General features: G+C 34.6%; 1 protein-coding gene across 1 annotated transcript in view; it reads left to right on the top strand.

Moving 5' to 3' along the window:
* Positions 1-13,110, top strand: part of LOC149795118 (1-phosphatidylinositol 4,5-bisphosphate phosphodiesterase epsilon-1-like) — a 289,076-nt gene that overhangs the window by 80,266 nt on the left and 195,700 nt on the right. Inside the window, exon 5 of the mRNA XM_089963758.1 lies at positions 4,462-4,611. Coding sequence (XP_089819884.1) covers positions 4,462-4,611 — 150 coding nt within the window. The remainder of the gene's footprint in view (positions 1-4,461; positions 4,612-13,110) is intronic.

Raw genomic sequence — 13,110 nt, 5'->3', positions numbered from 1 at the left:
AGCAAAATATCTGCACCATATAGATTGTTGTTGTTGTTGTAGTGGGGTTTAACGCCATTTTTCAGCACACGATAGGCTATACAAGGCGGCCAGTATTAATGGTGGAGGAAGAACCCGGGAAAACCCCGGAAAGAACCACTGACTCACGAGAACCATACAGTTTAATCAATAATTACAGCAATTTATCTTCATCATATAGTTTATTTAATAATCACAGAAAATTAACTACATCATATATTTTAATCCAACTTCACAAAAATTTACCTACATCATATAGTTTAATCAATAAAATACAGCAATTTAACTTCATTGTATAGTTGACCATTAATCACAGAAATTTATCTTCATTGTATAGTTTCATCATTAATCAGAAATTTAACCACATCTTGTAATTAGACCTCACAGAAATTTATCTTCATCTTATACTTTAATCAGTGATCACGAAAATTCAACAGCTTATTGTAATTAGACCTCACAGAAATTTATATCATACTTTTCAATCAATAATCAGGGAAATTTATCTACAGCTTTAGTTTAATCAAGCATCAATAATTTATTACATTACTCCCAATGATCTATGTGAAGTAAATGAACTGAAACTATTGTTCAGAATGTAAATGGTTTTTAAACTGCCGTGAATAGGCATCCTAGTTTCATTCTAAATCATTTTGTAACACAGGAGCATTTATGATGGCATTTTTGGTAATTTTTCTGCCAGTCTGACTAAAATTAAAGGATGTTGCAGTTCTTTTTGTTTCTTAATGTAAACACAAAATGGATAGTGAATAAAATACCATATATATATATATATATATATATATATATATATATATATATATATATATATATATATATATATATACACACACATGGATAGTGAATAAAATACCATATATATATATATATATATATATATATATATATATATATATATATATATATATATATATATATATACACACATTTATATCCATGGTTAAGTCGAATCCACTGCAAAATGAAATGCATCCTGTATTGCTGTTTCAGATTTCATTCATGGATCAGGGTGTATGTTGTTTTCTTCAGTGCATTAGTCAAAAAAAGCAACATAGACGTAAATCTGCTGTTGTATTGTATGCTAGCAGTGGTGGGTCTATGCGGTTTGCTGTTGGGTCTGACTTGAACACAAGTATGGATGGAATTATCTTAATTCAAATGAGAATGAGACTTAAGAGAATAATAAAAGAAGAAAAAAAATAATGTCTGTATGATTTAGATATTAGGCTTAATGAAGTTCGTTGTGGAATTAACGTTCTGTGTGTGCTCTATAGCTTGTCAAAATTAAACTATTTTTTTGAAGTCACAATGAAGTTTGTACTTTACCCAGTTTAACCTGCAAAAAACTACTGACCTCAGCCTTACTTGAAACACTTGGTTTTTCAGCTTTTGCATGCATTTTGCAGTGGTTTGATCCAGATTACACTGCACAAATTAGTGTGCTCAAGTCACTTACTTCAGGCTCTCGGCTGTTTCTAAGACAGCATAATTGCAACAGCAGTGAATACTTCAAGGAATATTCAAGCTGCATTTTTTGTGAAAAACAAAATTATATCAGACTTAAATAATGGATTTTATGCTGAATAATGTTTTATGTCATTTCTAAATGCCCTCAATGGTAATCTCATTTTGGATATACACCCAAACTGTTCATCAGAAATGCCCTCCATGGTAATCTTATGTTGGATATACACCCAAACTGCTCATCAGAAATGCCCTCCATGGTAATCTTATGTTGGATATACACCCAAACTGCTCATCAGAAATGCCCTCCATGGTAATCTTTTTTTGGATATACACCCAAACTGCTCATCAGAAATGCCCTCCATGGTAATCTTATTTTTGATATACACCCAAACTGCTCATCAGAAATGCCCTCCATGGTAATCTTATTTTTGATATACACCCAAACTGCTCATCAGAAATGCCCTCCATGGTAATCTTATTTTGGATATACACCCAAACTGCTCATCAGAAATGCCCTCCATGGTAATCTTATTTTGGATATACACCCAAACTGCTCATCAGAAATGCCCTCCATGGTAATCTTATTTTGGATATACACCCAAACTGCTCATCAGAAATGCCCTCCGTGGTAGTCTTATTTTGGATATACACCCAAACTGCTCATCAGAAATGCCCTTCATGGTAATCTCATTTCGGATATACACCCTAACCGCCCTTCAGACATGCCTGTCATGGTAATCTTATTTTGGGTATTCGCCAAAACCACCCCTCAGAAATGCCTGCCATGGTAATCTTATTTTTGATATTCACCCAGAAATGCCTGCCATGGTAATCTTATTTTGGATATTCACCCAGAAATGCCTGCCATGGTAATCTTATTTTGGATATTCACCTGAACAGCCCCTCAGAAATGCAGTTTGTTAGGAGTATTCAGTAGGAGAAACAGTATAGACAGTGATTTGCTGGCACATGATACAACAGCAGATCAGAGCCTGTTTCATTTGCAGTTGGACCTGACTTGTACATGAGTGTTATCATTTCATATACAGCAGTGGTTTATCTACTAATCCTCTTGACCACTCCAGTAGCCTAAGTGGTTAGAGTGTCTGCCTCACATGTGGGAGGTCCCAGGTTTGTACCCCAGCTGAGCCATACCAGAGACTTTTAAACATGGTATTTGCAGCTGCCTCACTTGGCAATTAGCATTAAGAGATTAGTGTAAGGACTGGTTGGCCTGGTGTCAGGATAATGTGACTGGGTGGGACGTCATGCTACATGAAACACTGCAGACATCGTAGCGATATGACTGAAAAATTATTAAAGCTATGTTAAAAATCCAAATCACATGCACACACAGTAATCCTCCTGTCTCAATATCCACCCATCTATCTAACTGTTCTTCTGCCATGCAGCTTGTCCTGCATTTCTTGTTTGAGTAATCAATGTTTTTGTTTTGTTGCATTCTGATTAGCACCATTAATCCTGCAGTTTTTGACGGATTGCCATAAACTTTATAAAACATAATAGCCATTACCTGAATGTTCTACAGATCAGTTTGCCCTGCAATATTTATTTGACTGATTGCTCATTTTGTCTTTAAGCATAATGCAGTTTATGACATATTCTCATTTCAAGTATGCAGTTTTTGATGCCATGAAACCTGGTCGGTAATATGGGTACCACCTGAAATGTGCCTACCGTCAGGTCATTTTTTTTCCCCAGGTTGTTGCCCTTTCTGACTTGCAGGTCTTCAGAATCACTTGAATGCATGCAGTATCACAGACCTGAGTGGATGAACATGAACTTCCTGTCAATAAGGGTCTTTGCTCTTGCAATTTATGTTAGAGTTAATGGCCCTAACATCCTGTAGCTAACTGCTGTGTAAGACAAAATCTTATGAATAATGTTGTGGATTGCTGTTAAGGTTTTTATGCAGTACCAGCCTTAGCAAACGTGGGGCCTGATTTGGATCATTTTGGTGGGGCCCACTGGACTTAACGCGCTGGGTCCCCTGTGAGCACAGCATTTGGAAATAAACTTTTAAACAATTTTTGTATGATATTGAACTCAAGATTTTCTTCCATCACTTTAAAAATTACTTTCTCAAGATAGATATATTTTTTAAAATTTTTACTAATGCACAGGCTGCCTGTGAGCTTGGGGCCCGATTAGGCCAGATTGGTCCAATTGACCAAAGGTCAGTCCTTTTTTTATTCCATGTGATGATGCACATATCAGATTTTGGTTCAAGTTTCTTTTAAAGAGCAATAACTTGTCAGAATTGTGGGAGGGTATACGTATAGAAAATAATCACCAATTAGCTCAAAGCTCAGGATCACAGAGAGCACTTTAAATTTTAGGTGGATGATCAGTTGATTATAGTGTTTGGGTTTGACAGTACCTACTATTATTTCCATGGATGAATTGACATCAAAGATGTCTAAATTGGATATAAATATCACTATAGGTGTGGTGGTCAAAGGTCAGGGTCACAGGGTTTGTTTCTTCTAGTGTCTGTATCGGGTTTAAAGGTCAAAGGTCAGGGTGACAGTGGTTGGTTCTTCTAGTGTCTGTGTTTAGGCATTAGACCTCTAACTAGATTCACCAGTGTACAAGTCACATCTTTTGGGGTGATTGACCCTGGCATCGAAGATCAAGGTCATGAAGTGCTTAGTTTTTCAGGTCTTTCTTTAAAGCTGTGTCATGAGGCTATATCATGTGTACTTACTATACTATTATCAGATTTGTCGTAAATTAGCAAAGGAACAAAGGGGTTTAAAGGTTGGAGGTCAGGGTCACAGCGGTTGTTAAGTCCTGTGTCACTACCGCTGAAGTGACATCATCACTGATGAAATGATAAAGTTGCAGATTTTTGTGAACATTTTGTGTTATCAAAGAATAGAGAGATGGAGTGCACAAATCTTTAAATTTGGTCTCTTTGAATTTTCAGTGTTTCAGGATACGACCAATGCAAACACCATTCTACAAGTACATTCCCCCGAGGACAGTTTCATTGAGCTGATGGCACTGGGTCAGATTGTCATATGGAACGAGAAGCATCATCTACAGGCAGCATCACTCGAAGGGCTAATATCAGAAATTATCAAGGTAGGATTGAGCCAGAGGAAAATTATTGAAGTGAGTCGTTGATCAGAAATTATCAAAGAGAGTAATTGGTCAGAAATTGTCAAAGTGAGTCATTGATCAGAAATTATCAAAGAGAGTAATTGGTCAGAAATTATCAAAGTGAGTAATTGGTCAGAAATTGTCAAAGTGAGTCGTTGATCAGAAATTATCAAAGAGAGTAACTGGTCAGAAATTGTCAAAGTGAGTCGTTGATCAGAAATTATCAAAGAGAGTAATTGGTCAGAAATTGTCAAAGTGAGACGTTGATCAGAAATTATCAAAGAGAGTAATTGGTCAGAAATTGTCAAAGTGAGTCGTTGATCAGAAATTATCAAAGAGTAATTGGTCAGAAATTGTCAAAGTGAGTCGTTGATCAGAAATTATGAAAGAGTAATTGGTCAGAAATTGTCAAAGTGAGTCGTTGATCAGAAATTATCAAAGAGAGTAATTGGTCAGAAATTATCAAAGTGAGTAATTGGTCAGAAATTGTCAAAGTGAGTCGTTGATCAGAAATTGTTGTTGTTGTTGTTGTTGTTGTAGGGTTTAATGCCATTTTCAGCACAAGATAGGCTATACATGGCGGCCAGTATAATTGGTGGAGGAAGAACCCTGGAAAACCCAGGGAAGAACCACCGACCCACGAGAAGCTACTGGCAGGCTTTCTCACGTACCAACGTTAGCCGAGGCTGGACTCGAACGATCAGAAATTATCAAAGAGAGTAACTGGTCAGAAATTGTCAAAGTGAGTCGTTGATCAGAAATTATCAAAGAGAGTAATTGGTCAGAAATTGTCAAAGTGAGTCATTGATCAGAAATTATCAAAGTGAGTCGTTGATCAGAAATTATCAAAGTGAGTTGTTGATAAGAAATTATCAAAGAGTCATTGATCCGAAATTATCAAAGTCGTTGATCAGAAATTATCAAAGTGAGTTGTTGATAAGAAATTATCAGAGTCATTGATCAGAAATTATCAAAGAGAATTGTTGATCAGAAATTATCAGTCTGATTTAGATATCCATTATTATCAGGTTGATAAAAAAAGAAAAGTCTGAGAGTAAATTAAAATTTATCATTGTAAAATATTCATGCCTGAGATCAAGACCAGAAATTAACAAGGTTAGATATGAAAGTAAAAATTAACCCGAGGTTTAGGAATATTTTCTCTGAAGCTGAAAATACACTGATGACTTGGATTTAGTCTCCAGAGGTGCTTGTTCAGAATCTTGAAAGTCATAGTGATGCAGCTTTCATGGTATTTTCTTAGTGGTAGGACCCATAATTTTAGCTCCAGGATACTCATCACAGGGCCAGAGAGTCCAGGTGACCTTTTAAATTTTTAACTTAGGAAAACTTGGAAGTAGAGGTCATAAGCATCAAAACTGAAACAGTATGAGGGTTAATCCAAACATTAGTTGACATTGTATAATTCTAAAACCAAACAAGCTGCATAAAACATATGCAAAATAGAAATTTCTAAATAAGTGTATGAAATTGTGTGAAATTATATGACTTGCAAACATGAGTTCTTAAATGTTATAATTACCAGGCACAGCTTAAAAAGAATATTTCCAGTTATATTGATTTATTAATTAGATGAAAAGTATCCCCATGAGAAGTAGTTTTGCATTATGTGATGATGTGCTTCAATTGTGATGTCATTGGGGTGAAAGGAAACATAAATTGAGCCGACATCTACTGTTCTTTGAATTTTTTGAGCGACATGAAGTTCAACCCAAGCAAAAACATATGTTGGAAGACACAAGGTACAATTGATGATTTTTTGTTGTTCCTAAAATCCATCTAACCATTTTTCAGTCTTCCATAAGCTTTACAATTGATGATTGTTCAGTGTTCCATAAACCATACAAACTGATGATTGTTCAGTGTTCCATAAACTTTACAATTGATGATTGTTCAGTGTTCCATAAACTTTACAATTGATGATTGTTCAGTGTTCCATAAACTTTACAATTGATGATTGTTCAGTGTTCCATAAACTTTACAATTGATGATTGTTCAGTGTTCCATAAACTTTACAACTGATGATTGTTCAGTGTTCCATAAGCTTTACAATTGATGATTGTTCAGTGTTCCATAAGCTTTACAATTGATGATTGTTCAGTGTTCCATAAACTTTACAATTGATGATGTTCAGTGTTCCATAAACTTTACAACTGATGATTGTTCAGTGTTCCATAAACTTTACAATTGATGATTGTTCAGTGTTCCATAAACTTTACAACTGATGATTGTTTAGTGTTCCATAAACTTTACAATTGATGATTGTTCAGTGTTCCATAAACTTTACAACTGATGATTGTTCAGTGTTCCATAAGCTTTACAATTGATGATTGTTTAGTGTTCCATAAACTTTACAATTGATGATTGTTCAGTGTTCCATAAGCTTTACAATTGATGATTGTTCAGTGTTCCATAAGCTTTACAATTGATGATTGTTCAGTGTTCCATAAGCTTTACAATTGATGATTGTTCAGTGTTCCATAAGCTTTACAATTGATGATTGTTTAGTGTTCCATAAACTTTACAATTGATGATTGTTCAGTGTTCCATAAGCTTTACAATTGATGATTGTTCAGTGTTCCATAAGCTTTACAATTGATGATTGTTCAGTGTTCCATAAGCTTTACAATTGATGATTGTTCAGTGTTCCATAAACTTTACAATTGATGATTGTTTAGTGTTCCATAAGCTTTACAATTGATGATTGTTCAATGTTCCATAAACTTTACAATTGATGATTGTTCAGTGTTCCATAAACTTTACAGTTGATGATTGTTCAGTGTTCCATAAGCTTTACAATTGATGATTGTTCAGTGTTCCATAAGCTTTACAATTGATGATTGTTCAGTGTTCCATAAACCATACAAACTGATGATAATATAAGTGGCAGAGTGATTTTGGGAAGGATAATGATCGCTTGATATTAAAGATAATTTGGTTAGTCAAGAGAAACCACTGAGATGAAAAACATACTAATTTTCAAAGTTGGAGACATGCAAAGACCCTAGCATTACAAAATGTTCAACTTTTTAAAAAAAAACTTGGACCATTGATATAGAGAAGTCAAGAGAATCCTGAAGGAGGCAATAATTAATGTCTTGGAAGCACTCAGAGGTCTCATGGTCCAAAAGCTACCCCTACAAAATGATCATGAATAATTCATGAACTGGCATGAACTGTTCTTGAATGGTTCATGAACCTGGTTCATGAACCATTCATGAAAGTTCATCAAAAGGTTCATGAACTATTTATGAATGTGCATGAAATGAAAATGGTCAGTTCATAAAATTATGAATTCGCAAACTGTTCATGAATCAACACTTCACAAACTGTTCTTGAACAGTTCATGAAATATTGACAAACTGAATTTATGAACAGTTCATAAAAGTTCACAAATTGGGTCATCATCATTCTTGAACAAGTGCATGAACATATTCATGAACTATGATGAACAAAGTTTCTCATGAATGATTCATGACTTCTTGAACAGTTCCTATAAAAAAATTCATTATCTGACAAACTTACAAATACCTATTTCATCCTGAATCATAAAATAACCTTAGATTTGTTTTTGTTTTAAAAACAGTATAAAGTGCAACATATTATCTTAAAAATGGTATTTAATTTCAGATAAATTTCTAATATGCAACAAAGAACATGTAAAGTGACAAGTGATATTCTTTATTTTATGCTTAGCAACACTTTTCGTGTGTTTTTTAATTTTTCTTTGAAACTTTTTCAAGAGATATTGGGGCAGTTGTGTGCAATCAACTGTTGAAGCATATTTCATCATCAAGGGCTGTCTTTCCACTGGGGTTTCTCCTGACTTGACCAATCTTTTTCCCAGAGACTGACCTGTCAGATAAATCTTTTGGGAAAATGTTCAGGGCCAATAATTTAATCAACTCCTGCCCACTGTCACTACTGAATGTCTCCATCTGCAACTTAAGCTGTTCCATCCGATTACTGTTTGGATCTTTAACATTGCTGCAGCAGTCACAATTTAATGTCTCTTCCATCTTGGCCGCTAAGGATCAACCAGTTTTCAAATTTTTCTCCTTAACCCACAAACTTCATCCCCTAATAATTTTACTTTTCTGCTGTCTGATCTGAAAGAAAGGTAAAGTTAGTTACTTACAGAAAACCTCTTATCAACATTGTCTTCAGCTTTTAGCACATTATTATTGTACCCCACTTTATCTACTGAAATAATTATGATCCAACTCAAAAGTTATTTAATCCCTTACACATAATACACAACTTACTGAGCATTTATATTATTGGAGAATTTTGTCACTAGTTGTATTTTAATTGAAGCTGGCTAGCCATAGGTATAGTCACAGGAGTTGGATGTTTTAATCAATAAAATATGCCCCAATTTTTTGACTACATTGTTACACTAAATAACCTTTTATATATGTATATATATATATATGTGTATGTATATATATATATATATATATATATATATATATATATATATATATATATATATATATATATATTTATATAGATACATAGAGCACAGATAATGGTTATTTTGTGCTTTCAGAAACTTTTGCCATTTTATATTGATAAAATGTCAGACTTGTGTGGTATAGGCCCTTAGTATGTCACTAATGCATCCATTCCGACTCCGCATGTTGTGTGTAGTTGCTTCCAGTTTCATCACGTTGTTATTTGCACCTGTATTGTGTACAATTTGACACATTAACTATTTTAGTTTTGTTTTTGTTTTAAATTACCAAATTACATCATATCATAGAAATAGTGATGTCATGAAAAAGAAAACAATATTGAACATCTCAATTCCTATCGTAGATGTAGTACCGTGTCTGGTATCAAGATCAAAAGGGGGTGTGTGATAATGCTTGGTGAATTTCAAAAATTCGAAAAGCAATTTTAAATTAGGTCTGAACAAAATCATGTATCATTAGTTTGGTTAAAACTAATATGTTGACATAAAAACCAATAAAATATACATATAACTTCCACTGAAATAATCACGAATGACCAAGATAAAGATACAGTAATTTTGATGATCCTGGCTGGGTACACTTTTCCACCTAATTTTGCTCTCACCAAATCATTTCCTTCATATTCTTCATAATCGCTTCTCTGCACTTATACTTACTTAACACATTAACCCCTGGTGATGAGTTTAAGTGGCAGGAGGTAGTAGCCTACTGCCGAGCTGTGTAGCGTCAAAGTCATGTATGATACACTAAAGTGGGTGGTATTGTAGAAAGGTAGACAGATGTAGCTCTACAATGATAACATATAATCTGGAATATATGTTGCACTACAAAATATAGAGTGAAAAACCTCATTTTTTGGACCCAATTTTTTTTCTACCCAAAATTCGCCTTAGGTCGGAATCCAATTTTGTGTCCAGATTTTAGACTTTTTGGTCTCAGATCTAAGGCAAACCAGTATGAACTGCAAACAGACAGATGAACCTTTGTAAAAAGTAGGATAAGATGGGCATTTGGAATAAAGAGTGGTCTCAGTACGAAAATAAACGGTCCGTTAAACAAAACAAACAAAAATAACCTCCACCTTTTACCCTTATGCTCATGTGTGTGCCAAATAGCCAGTTCAAACCTACTTCGCTTTTTGCATGACTGCACATATAAAAAATAAAAAGGAAGAGAAATTGCTTAAACAAGCTTGTTTAAAAAATTGATTTTGACTGTTCCAGACACAACTTTGCAAGATCTATCTTTAACCCATTTAGATATAATTGGTTGAAAGCAAGTTCTAATAGATTGCATGTTCTGTGTATTTTTCTTGAAAAGGGATACATGAACGCCATGTAGCTGTCTAAATAATCCATGTAATACTATCTCAGATTTTTCTGTAAAGGTGGGATTCGGCCACCCAGGGACTCAGATACTGATGAGGCCTCAGCTAAGTTTCATTGTAGCATTATGTTCCCTCATCATTTAGCAGAGTTATAGCCCCTGATTGACAGCTCCATCTACTTTCATTACCATGCAGCTCATTTATTTGTGATTGGATTTCAGCTGATTTTGTCGACAGCTTGATTTTGGCATTGATTAACAGAATTTTATGTCATTATTTTGTTGTCAAACTCGTTCATTTTCATTTCTGCACAATATCTCAGTTTTGATTTTAATTCGAGTTTGTTTGTCGATGTTGCATTGGTACATGTGCAAACGTCCTCCCAGGGTGCATGAATCCTGCCAGATTTGTTCATATTCAGACACTTGGAAAGCGGTGATGTGTGAGAACGGCTGCAAATTAGTTCAGATATGTCAGATTGTTAGTGTTGCATAGGTACATGTGCAAACATGCTCCCAGGGTATGTAAATCATGCACAGTATGTACAAATTCACAGATTTTATTCTTGTTATGTTAAATTGAACAAATAGAAATCTTAATATAATTTCAAAAGTAAGGATATTTTGTTATCAACATAACTCTTCCATTCCAAAGTATGCATATGCAGGTTAATACAAAAAGAAAATTGGAAATCCTGCTAATCACTTATAGCCAAAACGTGTGTCCTAGAGGCGTTCTGCAGTTGATACGCGTTCCTTTTCGTATCAGCATGCACAAACTTTGGTTCATTTCTGAAAAGTGAAAACAGCCATGGCACGCTTTAAAATTTCTGATTATTTTAAACGTCAAATTAGTGGTGGCAGAAATGTGGAAAGTGGACTTCAAGTCAGTGATGGCAGAAATTTGCAATGTAAATGGGAGAAAGAAGAAAGTAGTGGAGTTTCTCGTGAAACAGAGGACCATATTTCAACAGTAATGTCATATGCCAAGTTCGATGTGCCACAAAAAAGGAAACCAGAATATGCAGCAAAGTTTAAGGATTCTTAGTTGTCAGAGTACAGGTTACAGCACAGCTCCAAGAAAGGAGATTTGCTCTATGATATTGGAAAAAGTTGTGGGAACAGTAACCCATTTACATCAGAAATCAGCTGTTTGAATTTTAGGACATCAGCTCTTACATGACACACCAAGCCATGCATGATATGCAGGCATCTGGGGCTGATACGCTCAAGTCCAACTTTGAATCCCTTTGAAAATTTTGACTTTGATAGAGCCCTGTCAGAGTGGAGCAGGAAAAAAGAGAGATTGATATTTAAGTGTTAGGTAAATATTTAACTAAGTCTGTTCCTCTCCCCCTTTCTTCTGCTTCCCTTTATTTTGGTGACAAGGGGGAGATACCCCTTATGATAAAATCCTGGGAGCATTTCTGCATGCTCCGCAAATAACATTATCTTTTAGTGGAGATAAGGCCTCATGTCGTTAGACTCACCAGCTTTCCTTTTTTGTGTTGACTTGAAATTGATGACACCTTAGCTTTGTTTCATTTTAAGTGAAAAACAGGATGGTTGCAGAAAGGTAACTTCTTGGGGCAACATGACTATTCTAAATTAGCCTGCCATTTTTTGACATATATTTTTATGTTCCGTTGAGTGTCCGCAGAAGGGATCTACAAATGTATTGGTTGATCGCAGACTGGTCTTAGCACCAGGCTTGTGACATAAAGCGACCTTAATTGTTGAAAAGAGATACTTGGACTCAATTTTATCACCCCCACTGTCAATATAATTTAGTAACAAAGTTACATTTTCCAGAATTCCTCTGTTCAATATTTCCACATTTACTACATCAATACTTTCCACCTTTACTTGTCTTTGCAATACACCCTAAACAGTGAATAGCATTTACCCAAATCTGGTTCCATATTTACGAACCTTCATAAATTTAGTGCCCACTCAGTCTTAATATTAGCTTAATAGGTTTTATGTTTGTTACATTTTTATGAAATAAATTTAATGTATCATTATCTAAATGTATTGCTAATTTAAAATCTACTGTTTTTTAATTACATTCAGACCTCTCAGTAATGTTTGGGACAGGTGACTTTAATGCTATACACAAGTTCACCTTTTAAAATTGTTTTTTTAATAAATATCTTGCACTGCATATTATTATTATTATTATTGTTGTTGTTGTTGTTATCAGGAGTGTTTTATGAGCACTAATAAAGGAATCAAGGAATATGCATATATGTTGTTCTCTTCCAAAATTTCTGTTCCGCACAAGATTACTGTATCCTGCTCACTTTCATCCATCCTAAAAAAGTAAATCGTCACCGACTTATAATAATTACTGATTTAGATTGTCTTTTGTGCCATGGCAACAACATAATTCTGTTACTGACCGACAGCAGACAGTAAAACAGGTTTGATCTTCCATCTTATATAAGATTGACTTGAAAACACCTGTTCACACTTCAAAAACAAACATCTGAATTGTTCACCTTGCCAAGATCAAAAGACAGTCGGCTTATTGAGAGGCCTCTGTTGACAGGGAATCAAAAGAATCCATATATAGCCATTCTTTGTGGCCAATGAACGGAAACTTTAAGGAGAAATTTTAAATATTGTATGACCCATGACTCTAATGAAAAGGGAT

Source organism: Sinohyriopsis cumingii, chromosome 7 (genome assembly GCF_028554795.1).
Source record: "Sinohyriopsis cumingii isolate HCF-2022 chromosome 7, ASM2855479v2, whole genome shotgun sequence".
In the NCBI taxonomy this organism is placed as follows: Eukaryota; Metazoa; Mollusca; class Bivalvia; order Unionida; family Unionidae; genus Sinohyriopsis; species Sinohyriopsis cumingii.
This window is presented reverse-complemented; position numbering and strand designations above follow the sequence as displayed.